This window comes from Triturus cristatus, chromosome 4_2, assembly GCF_964204655.1.
Source record: "Triturus cristatus chromosome 4_2, aTriCri1.1, whole genome shotgun sequence".
Classification (NCBI taxonomy): Eukaryota; Metazoa; Chordata; class Amphibia; order Caudata; family Salamandridae; genus Triturus; species Triturus cristatus.
In genome coordinates this window covers 563,833,670-563,853,873 of record NC_140586.1, presented here as the reverse complement: position 1 = coordinate 563,853,873, position 20,204 = coordinate 563,833,670, and the positions used below count along the sequence as shown (strand labels likewise).

The following is a 20,204-nucleotide window of genomic DNA, read 5'->3' as shown; positions in this document are numbered from 1 at the left end:
CCACAGATCTCATTAAATGGTTAGAGGCATCAGAACAGGTGATTCAAGACACGAAGCGCTAGGGCCTGCATTATGAGAAAGGAAAACTGCGGGCAGGGATCGCCACTTCCACATGAATCTATTTTTTCTAAATTTTTGATTCAAAAGCATTCCCAAGAGTACGTCTGGAAAGCTGCAAAGCTCATGCGACTGCCCCTGTGAAATTCTACTTCCCCTGTATGCCGTTCTCCATGGTGGAGAACTCCTTACAGGGATAATAGGATCCGTTGTGCAAGTGAACTTTTTCAATACATTTTTTGTCTGTGGGGAAAATATTTTTGCCCATGAAGAAAGCCCTTCCCGTACAGCGCCTGCAAATCTGGGGTGAATGATCCACCCCCCTACCCACCTGGGAAGGGCTTTATACCAGTCATGCGCTGCAGTAAATTTCCAATCCTTTCTGGGACAGAAAGGGGATCCCTCAAGTTTCATTACACCACTGATTCCCACAAATGTGCATGTTTGTGTCTGGACTTTCCGAAATGTCCAGACCAAACCGTGCCTTTGAAAGCCTTGCGTGGGATTTTCAAGTGCTGAGATCTCCTCATTCCTTGGGGACAGCTCCGAACCCATAGATGGGTTTCTGCCTGCCAGAAATCAATGTGTGAATTGTGGCAGGCGTAAAAAAAGGTAAATTTGGTCATAAACAAATTTACCTTTGTGAGAAGGCCCTGTAGATTTTACCACATATGACCACAAGTTGCGGGTCATAGGAATCGTGATACAATGCTGCCTCAGGACACGAAAGACTTTCCATACATTCGGCACATACACCGCAGTCTGACATGTTTTGTACTTCGTAAGAAAAATAGAAAATAACTGGTTTCAATACACACGGATTAATGTTATCCATTATATATTAATGTTTACTACATATATTGACTTTATTTATAGATATAATTCTAGGTTGATTTCCATGTATGCTTAATATTGCAGATTTCTAAGCTTTGAGTCTTGTATTGATGCCAGGTTGTTGTAGTGGTCAGTAATCTTTGCAGAACTGTTCATTTTTCACTTAAAATGATAATAAATGTGTTTATAAAATAAATGTGTTCAATATGGAATAAGCATTCCCAAAAGCTTATACATGTGGCTACGCAGGTACAGCTCAGAAGGGGTTACAAATACAGAAGCACAAAGGTGTCCAGCCAAGGTCCCAGAGAAGAAGCCGGGCTGTAGGTAGTATATTTATGGAGAAAGCCAGAAGCAAGCAGGTGATCTGGTACAGTCAGGTACGCAGTACCTGCACTTCTTTAATTTCGCAGGGAGTATCACCACTTCTCAGCATTGCTGCAGTACTTTTAATGGGAAAGTACTCGCACTTCTCAGAAGCAAGCTGTGGGATAGTGAATGCTTCAAATGGGCCTGCACTGAAAACCTCCACCACTTGAATTTGAAAGAGAAAGTAACTGCACTTATCAGCAGGGGTGAAACACTGTTAATGTGAGTACGGGCACTTCTCAGGAGAAAACAAGTACTCTTGGATAGTCAGTGCTTCAAATGAGCGAGTACTCTCTGGTACTGGGAACCTGCGCGACTTTGAAAAGAGCGCATGCCATCACTTCTCAGCAGGGGTGCAATTGTTTAACGGGGTAGTACTGGTACTTCTCCGTTCCAAACAGGTATTCAGGGGCAGTGAGTACCTGCGCTCTTATAATTCCATTTCAAGCACTGTGTGTAGTGAGTACCTGCACGTTTGTCTCCGTTACACGCTGTGACTACAGTCCGTGCTGTAGTATTGACTGTGCTGCTGGTGTATTTTCTATTCTATAACTAAATTGTACTAAACTCCATCTGCCCCTTAATGACGTCAGCTCAGCTGTACGCGCTGCACCTTTCCCCTTCGCGTGCCCGGGTGACGGAAACCAGCCTGCTGCGGGTGACGTTGCAGAACCGTGGCGCGAGCCCACCTGTGGCTTCCTGGGTGCAGTGCCGCGGCACCGCCAGGGTGTGTCGCCGTCTCCGGCGCAGCGCTGCACCTTCGCTCGTGTTTGCTCGACATCAAAGGGCCGAGGCCGGCTGTGAAACGAAACACCCACGGGAAAGTCACTTCCCTGCCGGGTGAAAGAAAATGAAAGCTCCTGTCAGCGGCGCGGCGCGCAAAGTGCAGCCTCGGATCTCTCAGGCAGGTGAGGCGGAGGCATGGTCAGCTCGTTTTAACCCGGCACTTTTCCATTCTCCGTAGTTTTCCAAGGACAGGTACATCATGGATGGAGGGACCCCGGAGAAGCTGAGGAAGGAACTGGAGGAGGAGCTGAAGCTGAGCAGTGACGACCTGCGGAGCCACGCCTGGTACCACGGGCGCATCCCCCGACAGGTACGCCCCCTACCGACCCGACCCCAGAGCCTCTGGGAGGCACTCTGTCCCCTTCCCCCTTCTCCCAGGGTGTGCCCTCTCTCCCTGCCCCTTCTTGCAGTGTGGAATACAACAGTACGGAAGCTGGTGTCATTCACAGGCAATATTTGTTTAGCACAAAAAAAATGTTCAGCACACGTTTGATAAAAAAGTGAAACAGCAGGCCCTGTGCCTCAAATATTTCGTGAAAGAAGGGCTGGCTTGTTGGTGTCTGATACAACAGTGGGACTTATGCTAGCATTGGTTCTCAAAATATGGCTGTCTTTATGTATCCAGGGTACACATTTCTCAGTGGTCTCAGAGTTGCCTGATCTCAGGTGCGCCTTATGCAAACTGTGCCATCCATACTTTTTTATTATCTTGCATCACGTTTCATTATTGCAGTTTAAGTCCTGCATCTGTTCCTTATAAAACGTTGGGTACCACACACAATGGCAAATGTTTGACTTCCGGGATGTTGCCTTTTATGTTATCCTAGATGTCTTAAATGGAGAATTTTACTTGAAATCTATAGAACTACAACAACCAGAAAGAGTCAATTTTGCTGATGTGTTTATTTTTGTCTATAAGCAACAATGTTATCAGTTGCGCAAAGTTAAGTAATGTACGGCAGATTTTGATTTCATCTACACAACGACATTGTGCATTGATAATGTGGTAATGGGACACGTTTAAAGGAGAGTGTGACAGCTCGACTATGAATTAACAGTGCTTAACATGTGCAGGTGGTGGGCACCCGTCAGCGTCCATTTTTGGGCTCACCAAACATTTCCCCAGATCAAGAGAGAAGAATGCGGGCATGGGAGAAAGAGAACAGAAAGTTAGTAAATCAACGACAAAGGGTGAAAGCAGAAATTAAGAACAATCTACAAGACTGACTTAAAGAGACAGGGAGTGGTGGGTGGTGGTAGAAAAACGAGGCACTATAATAGGCCTGGGTAGGCTGTGCTGTTACAGAACAGTGAGTAGGAAGGCCCACCGGCCAAGGAATGCTGTGACCTGTTGGTGTCTTGTCATAGAGTGGGGACAAGGTGGGGGGCACATACATTGTAAAAGCACGAACAGAAACTTTGTCGCTTGAGAGGAAGTCGAAGGGCACCTTACCTCCTCCCCCTCCAACTAAAAGGGCAGTGCCAGGGAAGAGAAGGTTTGTAGCGAATTGCCAGCGGGTAGGCGCTGCTGCGAGAAAAGGCCATTGGGCTAGAGTTCAGTGACTTCGTGCAGTGCCAGTAATCACCTGAGCTAGGGAACATTTCATGCTAAGCTCCCGGGGCGTTCTAGTGACGCCGGCACCCTTCACGAAACCGGCTCCAGGCAGCTTTTAATCTTTGCTTCTGCTGGCAGTGAGTATGCAGAGCCCCACAGGAACCTTGCACGGGAGGCCTGGGTTATGGAAAGCTACCAGCCGACCGGCCGGGGCAGGAAGGAGGCAGTGCCAGGCACAAGCCTGGCAGCCATCGCATGCTGATGTATAGTCGTCCATCTTTCTAGGTCTGGCTATAGAGCGCAGCTGTTCCATTACCTTTTGTTACAATGTAAAGTATTCTTAGCCCGGGCTTCGGCTTCGCGCAGCCAAGTAGTGATTTGTCTTTTCTTTAATGCCAGCCGTCAACCAATGACAACACAATGAACACATTACATGTTATTCTGCTCAATCTGACGTCACAAAGAATGTTGATTTCCCAAGCAGTATCATTTCAGTAATAGTTTATGTACTTGCAGCTTCCTTTAGAACGTTGAAAAATTAAATCCCGCTAGGCCTGCTAGTCAAACAACATCCAGGCAGCAACAAGAGAAATAGGTTAAGGCGTGGCAAATATAAATACAGCTCATAATTCATCTGGAATTCAATGTAGTCTCTCCCACTGACTAGAAGTCTGCTTGAAGGGCACTCTGACTTCAATAGCCATGTATAATTTTGTCCAGTCTTCTTGAAATGTCTAATATTACATCAGAACCTCCCTTAAGTGGATAGATATCTTAAAAATGGGCTGAGTACATTATCTAAATGAGATTCCAATGTTCCTCTGTCCTGTAGCACTAGTTTGAGGATTTTCAGAGCCCCAGGTAAAATTACATTTAGCTGTTGGGATGCTTCCTTTTGCTACTAACAAGCCCACTTTTAAGGCCACTTGGCCTACTGTGGTGGCACCATAAGGCAGCTGCCTATAGTGCCCTTATTGTAGCACAAGCCCTTCTGTCACCAAAAAAGTCATTTTCATACCTTGACCCAAGGTAGTTCAGACACGTCTTTTCACTTTAAGAAGCAAAAGAGAAACAACATATATATATATATATATATATATATATATATATATATATATATATCAGTGTTCTAAAATTATCATGCCTGCCACTCAGAGCAAATGTACAATGATTGCCTTCCTGAAAAGTCTGTCATCTAACTTTGGGATAGGTGGCGGCAAGATGAGTGAAATAATGCCACTTGTATTTTCTTTTCCCCGTCATGCTTATTCTCAGTATTTCTCTAAACATGACTGAGTATGCCAAAATGACTGCTTATGGACACATCTCACTTTCCTGGTGTGTGACTAATACATTTTTTTGCAGATGTCGGAGAACTTGCTGCAGAGGGATGGCGATTTCTTGATCCGGGACTCACTCTCCAGCCCCGGAGACTTTGTCCTCACCTGTCAGTGGAAGAACACACCCCAACATTTTAAAATCAACAAAGTGGTCATCAGATTGAACGAGGCCTACTCCCGGGTCCAGTACCAGTTTGAACGGGAGAGTTTTGACAATGTCCCTGCCCTGGTGCGGTTCTACGTGGGAAACCGGAAGTCCGTATCCGAGCAGAGCGGAGCTATCATCTTCCAGCCAATCAACAGGACTGTTCCACTGAGGTGCACGGAGGAGAAGTATGGAGCGTCTCCCGTCCGACACAGAGAGTGCAATGCCCCTGACTTGAAGACAGAGACTCCTAAAAGACTGAGCCTCAATATTTGCAAAGTACCATCCCCTGAGCATACCTTATTGAGAGGGAATCTGCTAAGGTAATTGATTTTATTTTAGTATCCGGTTTGTCTGTAAAAACTAGCTTTTAACTAAGAGTCTTTAATGTAGCCTACTGAAAGTGCTATGGAATGGAGTGCTATGCAATGGAAAATGCTCTCACAAAACCCGATCCACCCCTTAGGAAATGTCATTTCATTCTGATTTAACACGCTGTATTCTACCTAGTCTCTGTCCCAGGGCCCGTATCCCTATTTATCCCACTTAAATGGTAGACATAGTTCATATGGGAAAAAGAACACAACATTTGATTGTCTCTATTCACTCCCTACTACCCATAAGAAAGAATGGCCATTGTGTTGTAAACTTCTCGCTCTGTACTATAGAAAACACTTGTGAACTTTGCATTGTTCGCCAGACCCATAACTTATGACCGCCTGCCTGCGATACGCCTCACAAAACAAGGTTCCTTTAATTTTTTCTTCTTCTTTTGCATTAGGTATAAGGTAAGCTCTTAAGCCCTGTGCACTTCTATGCTACAGAAAAGCTCTTGCAAATCGCTTTTGAGAGTGTTGTGAACATGACTCCACTAGAAGATCTGGAGAGTTCCTTAAATTTCCTACATATAAGAAAGAAGGGAAAATTTTGAAAGGGAGTGTCCCTCAGTCTCTGGTTCTGCTAGTTCAGTTATAAAGATAGGAGGCCTCGCTTTCGTCTTGAAAGTAGAGTACATTGCCAGTTCTGAAGGTGTTTGGTTGCATCTTTACTTTGTCCATCAAAGTTAAAATATCGTTTTTTTCCCCTAAAATTACGATATGTTCTTCAGAGTCCAAGTCGGATCGCAGGTGCTTCCATCAGCTTAAGAATCTAAAGCCCGGGCTTTCTTAGTTGTGTTCATCTGACAGGGCTTTGCTGGTGGGCGCAGCAGTCAACTTTCAGTCAGCTCTTGAATACTGTAACTTCCTGCAGGAGTTCCAGCTTTTCAGGACCTGAAGTGAAAAACGCTGTAGTTTGATTCATTTCTCATGTGGGCAAGAAAGAACACATCTTATATGTTAGAAGAGTTCTTCATTGGCTTCCGGTTGGGTATAGAAGTCGGTACGAGCTTGGCTATTTAATGATCGTATGTATAAACAATATGGCTCACATCTACCGCGCCAACAAAGGCACACTGCAAAATCAAGCCATGTACCGAAGAAATCATGAAAAACAACTTTTGTGCAACTCCCACTTCAAATTTTAAATAAAAAGTGATGGAGCTTTCTCTGGCCTCGGTCTGTCAGGAGAGAACTCATTGCCTTATTATTTATAGTTGAATTTTATTTAATTTTAAATCGGATAATTCATTTACATACGCTTGCCTACATCAAAGGCTGGCAAGGGTAACTTTGCTGTCTCCCTTAATTACCTCTCTCCGCCCTCATCTCCCTCTCATTTATTCCATATTTATTGGAGTGATGTGGAGTTTGTAAATTTAGTCGGTACTTGTGGTGCTTTCTTCCTCTGCATATCCACTTGTAAATAATCATCCTGGTTCCTCTTTTTTTTTATCGTCATTTATATATTTCAATGCTGTTAAGTACCTGGGCCATGGAAGCGCCTTCATTTCAGAAGACAAGAACTCTAGGAAAGTAGCCCTATTCGTTTCATAGTTGTGCAGTGTCCCATCTATATTAGCCAGAATGTTCTCCATTTCCACTATTTGCCTCAGTCTGTATAACCATTCTTGATATTGGGTGGTCTAGCCTTCCACCATAGAGCCAAGATTGCTTGCTTAGCCACACACGGGCTAAAGTAATGAAATGTTCTCGTTGTTGGAGTGTGGTCTGTATGTCTGAACGTTATCAAATCCAAGGATCATGTATGCTCAGAATCTTCGTACTGGCTTACGATTTAATGCAAATGTACTTCGTAACTATTGTTAAAAGGCTCTTAAAACACACCTATTTAGGTGGCCTATTCAAGACCCAAGTGAAAAGTCCTCACAATAGTGTGCATGTTCTACATTTTCAGAATTACTCAAAGTAATAAATGGGAAGCCCATTCATTGTGTCTATTTACATACCACCTGCATAGTCACACGCACTGTAGGCACAAACAGCCTTTGCCAATGATGGACGGGGCCGCGGTGGTTAGAGGGTGCTGGAAGTGGTAATGTCATGTCGGACAGATGGGCTGCCACTGCAAAACGTCATATCATTTTGGTGACTTCAGTTGAACCACAGTAATTATTAGATGTAAGCAAAGAGTGCCTAGGGCAGTGGTGGAGGGCGAGTGAGGACAGCAGAGGAAGAGAGAAATAAGGGTGGCTAGAGAAATAACAGGCTGGCCCATCTTTTCTTTCTATTTTCCTTTCAATTGTTGCTTGCATACCCATTGCTCACTTCACATCTAAAGTTAGAGGAAGGAGAGGCAGAGTTGGAGGGAATTAACATGAACAGGTCCATCCACTCTGGTCACTCTAAGTCGGATGACGCAAGTCTGATGAAGCTGACAAGAGAAGTGTGGTGAGCAGAAGTTAAAGTCACAGCTGATAAATGGAGGAAGTTGCTATGTTTACCACCTTCATGAAAAGAGGAGGCAGGAGAGATGGAGACTGGTTACCAGGGGAGGAGTCTGTGAAGAAGGCTTTTTGGAGTGTGAGAGAGACAGAAGTAAGTAGTGCCATGAGAAAGCTGTGCTTTGTGACTAAGGAAGGTTGGCTAATTCCCTCAAGCACTCCTTGTGGGATGGCGTAGCTCTAACATCCAACAATGCAATGTTAGTAAACCACAGGTGCGGCAGAAGGGTTGAGGATTGGCAGAGCAGCACCACATGCCACAACAAGAGGCGGGTCTTGGTTGGAGATGGACGACTTCTAATTATACACCAATCTATTGTATCCCCAACCATCTGGAACACACTGATCTTACTTCACTTCACCAGTGCACATATTCGCCCCACCCAGAGTGCAAATGCTGTGCCGCATGCAGCACCAGTCAGTCGGCAAGCATGGCTAGCCGACAAAGCTCTTTCTCTAAAAGCAGGTCTTCTTACCTTTCATATTCAAGAAAAAAAGAAATGTTGTCTGAATGCGGACCATTAAGTGCATATCAGTCACTCGTTTATACATACATGAGATGACGGCATCATCCCCAGTGTCAGAGCATCCAGAGGGTAGCTTATGTTACACGCTATATCAGTCTGAAGTTGCGTTCGCATGATCAGATAGCTGCTATTTCAAGAGCGTCGTGCTATCCAACCTTGAAAGTACACTAATGAGAATGTTGCTGTCTATGTTCTTGGTAATTATGTGTAAATCTGCATTTGATCCATTCAATCTTTATGTGGCAATTTAGATCCAGATGCAAACAGTATTTGATCCATTTTAGCTTTCCACCAGCCGTAATAACGTCTATGTTTGGAAGCGCACTAACCATCAGGTTCTTCCTGCTGGTCCTCTGTGCAAAATTCTGCACTATGGGCAACAGACATTCGAAACACACAATAAACAACATTATCTAGAATGTATGTATTAATTTAGTGCAAAATTTGCAGCAGATTCTTGGAACGCGTGCTGTTTGCGTTTCTGTGTGTTTTCACCCACTACTACTGCCTAGGTCTGAGTGGCTTCGACAATAGCAACAAAGGTACACAATTCAAAGTTATCCTGCACAGCGTTTTATGTATAGCTCTTAATAACAGAAGTTATCTTGTCTCTAAGAACTCGTAGGGTTAGCAAATAATGTAACTGGAGCATAGGTGGATACATTGAGTTGTCCAGGCTCACACACATGATCAGGTGGGCACAGCTGGAATATGAATCCAATCTTCTAGTCCTTCACCCATTAACTTAACCACTAGGTTAGGGCTCGGCTCCTGCCTTGTAACATTTGTTTTTCTCAGTTGCAAAGTGTGTTGAATGACGCTCCCTTCCCTTTTTTTAACTATTGGATGTATCCTGGCACTTGAAAATCATGGGAAAAAATTACTATTTTGATAGATATTTCTAACTGCACTTCAGAATATCCCCCAGGCACCACGCTGGATCCCGAGATTTGTTATATCAGTGCTACCATGTGCCGCTAGGAGGCATCAAGCAACTCTGTGCTGACGCCATACCACCCGGGAAGTGACGGCATAGAGCCACATATAAGCAAAACCCCTGCATGCTGACAGAGGTTTCTTTCTTTTGCTTCTACCAAGGTGGATGCGAAGCTGCACTCAGACTTTGTTGATGTTTTTTGATGACTCTAAAAACTTTTCCAGAGTATTCTAGAGAATGGTATCCCCACCAAAAACAACAGGATACAATTTGTGCTGTGCTTTAAAGTAGCGGATGTCCACACAAGATGTACCTTTAGGTTCAGAACACGACTGGAAGCCATGTGATAAGTGCAACCTCATGCACCCGAAGGTGATGCAAGACCATAGGCAAAGTTGTATGTCGCCAAACATAAGAAGTTGTGTCATTCACATAGATACCGCTCCAAGTCCCAGTCATGGGGCTGTTCCCATGATCATTCTGTTTCCTGCTCAAAGTCCTTTGATAAATCGAAGTCTAAATCCCAACAGAAGCTTAAAAAAGCAAAGCGGCACTCTACCCTCTGCTGCCACTCTAACTCCAAAAAGAGGGAACAAGAGCATCAAGATGTCACTCGCCCTCCATTGAGGTCACCGGCCAAGAAGCTGATCCCTCAGTTGACCTGGATGCTCCTCAGGTTTCCCGGACCAGCATAGCAAATCGAGGCCTTCAAAGAGAGCTTGCTGCAAATTTTCAGCGTGCTTCCAGCTCCCTCTGGTGTCCCTTCTGGCCTTTCTGAACTGCTGGGCCCTCCAGTCAAGTAGCCACAGGTGGATCCCTTCCCAGTACCACCTGTCCTCTCTGACCCATTACTAGGTCTGTACCAACTCCAGTACAGACTTCAGGCTCAGGCCGTGAGATCCACGTCAGGTCCCACTGCTCCGATGCCACTAGCTGCAAGTGGATGATACGGTACTGACACATATCAGATCCAAACCAACGTTGGGTGGAGTTCAACCTGTGTCATGCTATGAGATTACAAACATGCAACCTGTTGTCATACACTGTGACTGTAACCCTGTGCCTTTACCACTTTGCAGCTATCAGCAGACGCTTTATTCGGCCCTGATTCAGACCCTGTGCCAGATTAGGGTACATCACAAGATATCTATTATGATGAAAGGGATGAGGATAGCTTATTCCCCCTTATTACACTGATGATGCGCTATATCTCGATTTAGAAAATGTCATTGAACTCGATTCCTTCCCTGAGACAGAGCTTGACTCACCATATGAGCCATCAATGGAAGAACGTACCTTACTTCCAGTAGTGATTCAAAGGGCCGCTGAAGTACTAGATTTACAGCTGCTCTTCAGTGAGACAAAGACAAATGATTTGACAAAAAACGTGCTATAGCTGAACCCTTGCTCCCATTTAATCATGCCCTTACTGATACTTCTATGGCTCGAAACTATGTTGTTGCCCACCTGTGAACAGGCAGGTGGTCAAGCATCATACGCCGACGCGTGGCGACCCAGATTTTGTCACCAAGTACTCCACTCCAGGCAGCCTTATTGTGGAGGCCTCCACCAGTAAGGCGAACTCTAACTCATTTCCAACCAATCCTCCGGCCAGAGAATACAAAAGGTTGATGCCTTTGGCAGAAGTATGTTTCCCTTTGCCAGTTTGGCACCGTGATCCATAAACAGCCTGTCTGTTGATCCTATACACACGGGCTCCTTGGGACACGGCCAGCGAGAGCTTGCTGCCAGTCCTGGGGGATCTTAGGGCACAGAACGAACAGTTCACTTGCGAACCAATGCTTGCAGTCAGTGCCACCACTGGATTGAAACATGCACTATTGCTTGGCGTCATCAGAGGTGGATCATGCCCCTCGAAGTAGATGAGGACAGACTGTTTAATTGCTGCATCCATTTTCTTGGTGCCTTTGAAGGAGTTTTTCAATCTGGAAACAACACAACTTCCACCCAATCGCTGTAGCGGACACTGCCTTGTATGGGGCGGAGACAGAAAACAGGGATATGGCAGCTGTCCCAGCCGGCCTGCCATGGCGGCTGCTGCGTCAATATCACTGGTGTTTTGGGGAGCGCGGGCCGCAAGACCCCTCCGATTCCAGTGTTATGTGCCGGCATCAACTGCACACTGCAGTGCTGGACGTCCCCCCCTTACGTGGATATATAATATAAATTCCCAGTTGTGAGCAGGTTCATTTATTTATTTTGGGGTATTTTTATAGCACCCATAACCACTTGGCAGTTGTTTCAGAGTACGTAAGGAGGTGTGGTGGTGAAGGGGGTAGCCTACAAGTTTGTTAGATGCTGGGCAAATATTTAGGTGAGATTCAGGCAGAGGCAGATCTGATGCCCCTGGATGGCTCGTGCACATGAAAGTCCACGGCTAAACTGACTCACCCATGCAAGAGCTGGAGCAACGCACGCTGTTGTATTCTTGAATTCCGTGTATTGTTTTTAAATAGAAACGTTGCTATTCAAATGCTTTCTAGTTATAAAAAGCACGCTTTGCATATTTCAATAATCCCATCTGTTCATATTTAATCATTTGATGTCACTTCCTTCATGGTCTCCATTTATCCGCACTGCTACTTCCTTTTGTTTTCCCGCCCACTACCGTCAAGAGGAAAGATTTGCAGAGGAAAACAGCAACGATAACATTGTGTGCTCAATGCAAATGTTATTTTAGAGCCCAGAGTAACATCCTTATCGCCCCATCTGTGCCAGATGCGCCCAGTTTGTGCAGTGGACATAGAACCTCCACTCTTTACCCAGCAACACACTGCGTTTTGTTGACATTGTAAACAAATTTTGAAAACATTATACATCCGTTAAGCAATTTGTTTGTGTAGGATTTCTTTCAAGCCAAGGTCAAAAATGCATATTGTCCTAATGACGTCCATCAGAAATGTATTAAAGAGTGTTTTGAAAACACTTCAATTTGGGGCAATACAATTACACATAGATGTTTGTTGTGATTTACGTCCCCTTTTGGACATAAAAGGATTTTACAGAATCCAGTCACTGGCAAATACATTTTCGACAATTCAATTCGCTGCTACGTTAAAAAAAAAAAGTTTATTCTGTTTTACATCTTGGAACGCGTTATTGGTTGTTTCGTTTCATATTTTTATTTAGCCATCGTGATCTTTGTGCTTTTCCTCCGGGACATGTTTGCATATTTATAGAACACTTGGACAGCACATGGTGCACCAGCCTTACTGAGCAAACCTGCACTGGATTGGATATCCGAGGTAGGATGTGTCCTAAAACAATATAGAGAAACAAAATCTAGTAAAAACATATTTGTGACTGATCATTTGGTATTTCCACTGGGGTTTTGTCAACTTGTATGCTTCCCCGTGCTCAAGAAGGTGAATGTGTATCTGCAAGGGTCTTTGCCTTTTAGGGTCGTTTACAAACTTCCTGCTTTCATTGCTAATAATGTGTACATCTGATGATTGCATCTTTCTCATTTTGTCTTTCCCATTCTTTTAATCTGCAGAAATAAAGAGAAGAGCGGCAGTCAGCCGGCTTGCCTGGACCACGTCCAAGAGAAGAGACGGCCTCTGAAGGCGCATCAGTCTGAGAGTTACCTCCCCACAGGTGTGTACTCAGAAGCCGTACCACTCAGTAAAAAGAAACCTGTCTGGCAGGCACTTACTTACACTACTCTGCCAGCTCTCCATTACACATGTCATACTCTTGTACACTCTCCTGGCAAACCCTGTACCTGCTAATGTTACACGAGGGTGAAAAACCAAGGGCCACCCTTCTTCAGTCGACTTGTCGGAGCTTCCGGTTCTGACACAGATATGGCTCCCTATAGAAACCAATGAATCGACAAATAATATTCTTATAAAATAGCATATCTTAAGTTTGTTCCTTTAGAGACTGTTACTTGACACAAACATTTGAAAACACGTTTCCGCGTAGGTCTTGCGGTGTCTGTTCGTGAAAGCTCAACTTTCACTTAAAAGGCCACCCCATCCCACCGTTTTGCTGTTATGACTGAATAGGGTTCAATGTGCTTGCTTTAATCTTGTGACGTGTAGTCACTGATCCATTATGAGAGTTTCTGTTTGAAGCTGGTATTACGTTGCTTGGACAATGCCCCCCACCTCTCCGATCTTAATGAAACACGATCTAGATAATTGGGGAACCCATTTTGGTGTGGGTCACGCCTGTGTCATTCTGAAAAAGAAATTCGATGGAAGTAAAACCTGCCCCACTTTCTGCCCCAAAGAACCCCTCTTTGCAAGTGCCAGGTGTTGAGAGTAACCTTTTCATTCGAGAGTGTTTGATGACACTGGTATAGCTAGCAATATACCCGAAAGTACCATTTAAAAAGGGATTTGGACATAGGGACAGCGTGTAAGAATATGGATGCTTTGTTATGTTGCATGTTTGAAAGCTCCCCACGAGAAATTGCAAGATGAGCAAAAAAGGTGAAAATGTGGTCCAATAGTTAAGCGGTGGGTGGTAGAATGAGGATGTCTAGATGTTAAGCCGCCACCCCCTCCTCCCCATTCCAGTTGACTTTGTCACTTTGTCTCAGTCCTTTCTGCTGCCAAAATTGGAAGCAACTAGGTAAAACCTGCATTAAGAACTCGACATTCACAGTTCAAAATATGTTGCAAGGTGTTATGTTGCATCAAGTTTTAAATAAATTCAACATCAGAAATTATATTTCATAAGATTATGAGACTAGAATTTTACACTGTTGTAAACCAGAAATTCATATCCTTCAGTTCAGCAAAAAGATCGATTCTAATGACAAATCTGCATAAAAATATTTTAATTCATTTTTTTAAGAGAGCTACTCGTGGATGTAGGCTGGTGTCCGCCTTCTTGGTACACAGATTATTTTACTCACCATGAAGCATAGTGGTAGCTGTGCTGGATGCCGATTTCCCATAACAAAACAGGTGGCCCATATGTTCCTGGAATTCATAATGTCTGAAACTTTGTTTAAAGCAAAATAAATACACCCACGTTGTAATACCCCCTGTTATATGCCTTTTAAGAGATACAAAGAATCATTTATTGGAAGATGTCTTATGAATCTGTCTCAAGGTCCTGGGTTTTGCATCTTGTGACTAAATGTCAGTTGCAGAGTGTAAGCCCCAATGCTGGAGAAAGCTCACCATCCACTACATTTGTTTATTTTTACTACCTGGCCCTTGTGGCGGAAACCGTCTGACCTGTCATCACTGCCAGGGCGATGTAGTGCTTTGCTTCCCATTGTTGCTAAACTGAGGGTGGCAGGTACAGTAAATAGCACAGACCCCAAATTATGGTCACTGGAAGGCTGAGACCTAAAGCAGCTGCACCCGGCGGCCACATAATGCACTAAGGGGAGCGCTGCACAAAAGAGAGTGAAGTGCAACCAAACTCTATTGAGATAAGAGCCGTGTAAAGGATTTCTGACCACAATCCTATTGAGTGGTTTCACATATGAACTCTGCTCGCTTTTAAATATAATCCAGAGGCAGTCGTCTGTAAATAATGGTGTAGGTTGCACCTTACTCCTTCTAGTAGCTGTTCCATTGGTTACAGAAGCACAGTGCTCCAACAAAGAGACCAGAACTCCCATTTCTTAAACTAAACCGCTATAACTTTAATCTTGTCAGATAACCTGCCGTCATTTTTTTGTGAGCTGCACTATTATCATCCTCCGGCTCTATGACTGGACCGCCATAATTTCCATCTCTTCAACTAGCCGTCCATCCTGTCCACCTCATCAGGTGCAGTCACATCACATCCATCTCACCCACCAAATACCCTCAGTTCTGTCTCATCAACTAACTACCAGAAGTTTCAGCTTGACTCCTCTAAGTTGTTTTGTAACTATGTTTTTATAGCTTCCTTTTTGTCAGCTAGAATGCCATTATGCCTGTCTTCTCCTGGTGGATAGTTGAATAGCTGTATTCATTGCAAGGAAGGACAGACAGGTTAATTGGCCTGCTGCCACACTGCTGACCCCATCTAGTCTCCCACTCCATATTTGCTCTATTGGACATGGGTAGGGAGACAAGGCTGGGGAGTACCTGGTGAAGGGCACCTGCATGCTGCCCACAGATAAACTTTTCTTTATTCTGTTCATATGTTAGCATTATTTCCCGAGTCTTGCCCTATACGTTTTGATATGTCATTTCAGTGTGTCCTTCCAAATAATGTTCCTTCAGAATGTACTGTGCTACTAAGGGCTACTGTCAAGCTTCCAAATGGCGTCCGAACCATTAAGGACTAGAACTATTTTCTGTTGTATTTCTTACATGACTTTGTTGCCTTTCTGATTAATTTTTCTTCCTTCAGGTTCTAGACTTCCATCTCAATCTCCTGGTGTTGATACCAGGTTGTGTCCGGGATCTCCAGTGTACAGGACTGGCAGCGAGCCTACTCTGAGCCCTGTCCTGGCTCGGCGGTTCACTTACGAGGCTGATGTGGTTGAGGCACTGAGAGGATCCGATAGCCAGCTGTGCCCCAAGCCACCCCCTAAGCCAAGCAAAGTGCCCACAGTGAAGCCTCAACACGCTCCATCCACGCATCGTCATTCGGATCACATCGATAAATGTGAACTAAATAATGCCTGCCCTAGGGACTGTGGAGTCAGGGAGCAGCCTTCCTGCCAAGTGAACGGATGCACGGAGCAGAAGCCACAAGAGGACAGTGCACAGGCTTCCAGTAGAAACTTTGAGCATAGCTCCTTAACCCCAGAGGGGAGCACCTCGCCGAGCTCCCTGGATCCACCGTCAGAGCGGGGTGCGGACGTAGTCGATGACTTCACCTTCGTTATACCAGTGTTGGAGACCTCATCTTCCTTTAAGCCCAGTGACTTTCGATCAACACTCCTTCCGTCGGAAAACAAACCCCTTGAAACATCAGTCTTAAAAAGGGTGAAAGAATTGTTCACAAATAATGATCCCAAAACCATCGCCAAGCACATACTGAGGATGGACTGCAAGGTAAGGCTTGCTGATAATGTTTTTTATATTTACTAATGAAGGCCCTTGGAACTGCAAGGGCTCTGGTCTGTTGTGCAGGGCGTGCTTCACTGCAAATGTACTAACACTGCCACTCCAAGAAGCACCTGTTTTACTCACAACATCCCCCAGTCGGAGTGTGTCCCTTTCGTGCATTGGAAGTGGGAAGCTAATGGGAATTACTATGAGTCAATATTGGCAACTGGGAGGAAAAGGAGGGATCATAAATGATTATTTGCAGATTTATGTAGCCCGAATCAGACCATCTGGGTAGCGGAGCCCTTTATATAGCTGATGTGCACATAAGAAACATGAGTCTTGAGAACAGCGGTATACCAAGCAAAAGTATAAGGTATGCGTTAAAATGGACAATAAATGGAGACGGGTTCCTCCAGGGAAGAAAAGTTTATTAAGTGTATTAAGATTTTAGGGGTGGCGGCAGAAAAAAGGTAAAAATATGTGCCCGGGGCTGGACGGGAGGGGACATGATTATGTTAGGTTAACTGTAGTAAGTCCAGGAGTGAGGTGTCATATCTTTCCTTCCTATTCTCAACAAGACTTCTTATTGGAGGTTGTATTATAATGTTGAGTTTGGTGGTTATGTTTGTTCTGAATCTTTCTGCACATGTCAAATAGTGAAATAGTTTACAGTGAAGAGGAACTAAGCCAGAAGGTGTGTGGCTCATGAGCCCTTTGGTGGCGGAAGGTTTGTTTAAAGCACTGTGGTTGATGTAATGCCTCTCACGATCCTGACACGACAAGTGTGCCTTGTCGGGATTTTATGCAGTTGAAGGTGTGATTCAAAGCCTTCCACCTAGAAGGACCCCTGCATGATCTAGGTGTAAGCATGCTTCTCAGTGATCCTATGCAGTCCCAGGTGTGCCTTGATGCACTCTAACTCAGATGGAGCCTGGCATGATCTGGAGGTGAGGAGGGTCCCTTGCAGGGATCTTATGCGATCATAGATCAGCTACAACGTGCCCCACCTCTGATAAAGTTCAACAGATCCCTATTTCATGAGTGTGCCGCACAGGGATGTTAAGAGTAGACAGAGTGAGGCCCACACTCCGCGAGGAGGACAGACTGCAAATCCACTGGTGACGTCTGATACATAGTTAAGAGCGCCAGTATTCTGACTCACCTTGGCATTTCCCTGATCTGGCCTGGGCCTACATTCTGTGTGGCTCTTGACAGCTCCCAGCAAGTTTGCTAGGTACATTGACTGATAAAGAGCTGGAGGCACCAAGCTTCTACCAGGAGCAGTGCAGACAGACATTGCAGTATTCCTTTATTCACACCTAAGGCTGCCACCAGCCTGCAGGAATGAATGAGTTGCAACAATAAGTCTTGCAACACCTGTCAGTGTGCTTGCCAGTGGTTGTAGGCCATCTGATTGCAAGCTTAGGGCCAGAAAGTGGAATTTGGTGCCAGTGCATGCATGGTGGCTTCACAGACCAGTAACTTGCAAACCCAGTCAATATATGGGAGGGGCTGCACTGTCCCCATCTCTCAAGTTTTGAAAATTCTTAGGAATGAGTACTAATTGGCATATTTGATGGCATCACAGGTAGACATGTCACCCAAACTTTGACATCAGTGGCAACATAGAAATTGGCATCAGTTAATTGATAGAATAATCAGAATGAATGTAAATGAATATAATAACATCAAAGCCTCAGTAAGGTAGATGCATGGCTGACAAAAGCTGGGGAGCAGCACTCTGTGTCCAAAGCAGCTCCTCCCATCCAATGATGGAGTCTGTAGAAGGGTGCATTCAGAGGCGGCGGCGGCGAAGCTTCTGAAGCTCTCAGATGGTGCGCTGCATACGAAGCAGAGGTCTGTTGAGAGTTGCATTTAGAGATTAGGTTCTAGCAGTGCTTAATTTTAGCCGGTGGTTTCTGGTGCTCCGCTCCGGCACTTAATTGTCATCACCACACTTAAGACACTCTGCCACAGGGTGGCGCTGCTCATCTAATTTAGAGATGAGCAGAACAACGGTTGTTTATGAATACAGTATACATTAAAAAAAATACTCTGACCTGCCTCCCCAGCCATTCCTTTAGCTTTGAGGACCTGAAATAATCTGAAATGTCGCACTTGCAGGCAAGAGATGGTTAATAGTTGTTTTGGTACCGTCATTGGCAACGCGGCAATGGGTGGTGCAAGCTGCAGTGGCCTCCTTGTCAGGGCCATGGTGCTTATTATTTTACACATTTAGCACTTGTTTCTAGCCTTTCCCAGCAGGTGCGACATATAGCCTGCTGTGTGTGAGAGCACAAGCTAACCTCCAAATGTGTGAGGATCACGCCAAAAGAGTGAGACTTGAGGTCCCAGCAGCCTCCCAGTGCAGCCAAGCAAAGCGCGATGCTTGAGCTCAACCCGCAGAGGGTTCACAATCCAGCAGCATCGCACTGTGGCCACCACCATATTAAAAACTGCAGGGAGTACGCCGGGAAAACGAGGATGGAGTGAACTGGAGGGAGAATGCTCTGCAGTGTTTGAAAGGACTCTGTTGGAAGGAGATGTTGCTGTTTGAGATATCCCGCAATCAGTGCAGCTGGGGATATCAGGTGACCTACAGCGGGGTGGTGGGATGAGACCATTTGGCACTGTGCTGGGTGGATCCCAAATGGATGAACACAAGGAGGGAGACACTTCCTTGTGGGACATGAACATCTTGCTCCGGGAAATAGGCTTCTAGGCGTATCATTCACAGTTTGCAAGATTGGGGAAGAAGAAATCACCTCTTGCGTCGGAGGGCTCAAAGGACCACGCTCCTCTTGGAGGTATGGGGGAAGAGGGAGCGCTGCAATCAGGGAAGCGAAGAGGTAGGGATGGTGGGTGTAGGAAGGGAAATCTTGACAATGCACAGGATTCCTTATTGTGTCTGGGAAGCGGGTGGTATTATGTGCATGAGGGGACATAGGAAGGGGAGATTTTCTTAAATGGCGCATGCGCTGTGAAGAGAACAAGCAAGGGAGATAGGCGCCTTAGAAGAGGAGGCTCATGGTCCAGCAGTACTTGCGGTGTGCCGCAGAGATTATGTCAGGAAGAGAGCCCTGGCGGTAATGGGAGGGAGAGGCTGAAACTGAAGGTTATCCGTGGTGATTTTTTTTTATGAATATAGCGCCTTGAAATAGTTGGACATTTCGCCATGATAACACCAGACGTCACCGGTACTCAGTTTACTGGTATTCACTGTACCGTCCTACGATTACGCCACAAACTATCTAAAAGGAGAGTTATCCGAATATGTTGATTATCCCCTGCCATGGAGGGTGCCCTGGGACACTACTTTGTTACATGTCGAACTGAAATAAAAAGAAAGCGAGATGAAGGGCGTGTTGCTCTAGCGCCCTCAGCTGTCGTTTCTGAGAACTGCCCAGATCGTCGCTTCAGTAGACGAGCACTCGGAAACGGAATTCTTTCAGTGAACTGCTTTCCGGGGCCTTTTAATTCAGATAAAATTGTGGCATCGAAAGCGAACTACCAGTGCACGATAAGTTGTTATTATAAAGCTCTTCCTACCACATATTTTTTCATTACTTACTGATGTGAATAGTAGGCGTTTGTATTAGTATCAAGGTACCAGTTCATCAATTTAGGATGAAAGGATGAGCTGCCAGGGTGGGCTGGGTACATTTCAGCAGCAGACCGTTCATCCACTGAGCTGCAAACACCAAGGGGCAGATTAACAAGAAACTGCGTCAGTTTACTTGAGCCACGCAAAAAAAAACTTGCGCCACCATGGATGCGTTGCATTTACAATGCGGCGCACCAAGGTGCGAGTATTGACACGCATCTGTTGGCACAA

General features: G+C 45.1%; 1 protein-coding gene across 4 annotated transcripts in view; it reads left to right on the top strand.

Moving 5' to 3' along the window:
- The window catches only part of BCAR3 (BCAR3 adaptor protein, NSP family member), a 261,862-nt gene that overhangs the window by 206,793 nt on the left and 34,865 nt on the right, over positions 1-20,204 (top strand). For all 4 annotated transcript variants that reach the window (XM_085602205.1, XM_085602208.1, XM_085602209.1 and 1 more), the window contains 4 exons: positions 2,225-2,356; positions 4,967-5,409; positions 12,910-13,010; positions 15,723-16,372. In XM_085602205.1, the coding sequence (XP_085458331.1) occupies positions 2,225-2,356; positions 4,967-5,409; positions 12,910-13,010; positions 15,723-16,372 (1,326 nt within the window). The remainder of the gene's footprint in view (positions 1-2,224; positions 2,357-4,966; positions 5,410-12,909; positions 13,011-15,722; positions 16,373-20,204) is intronic.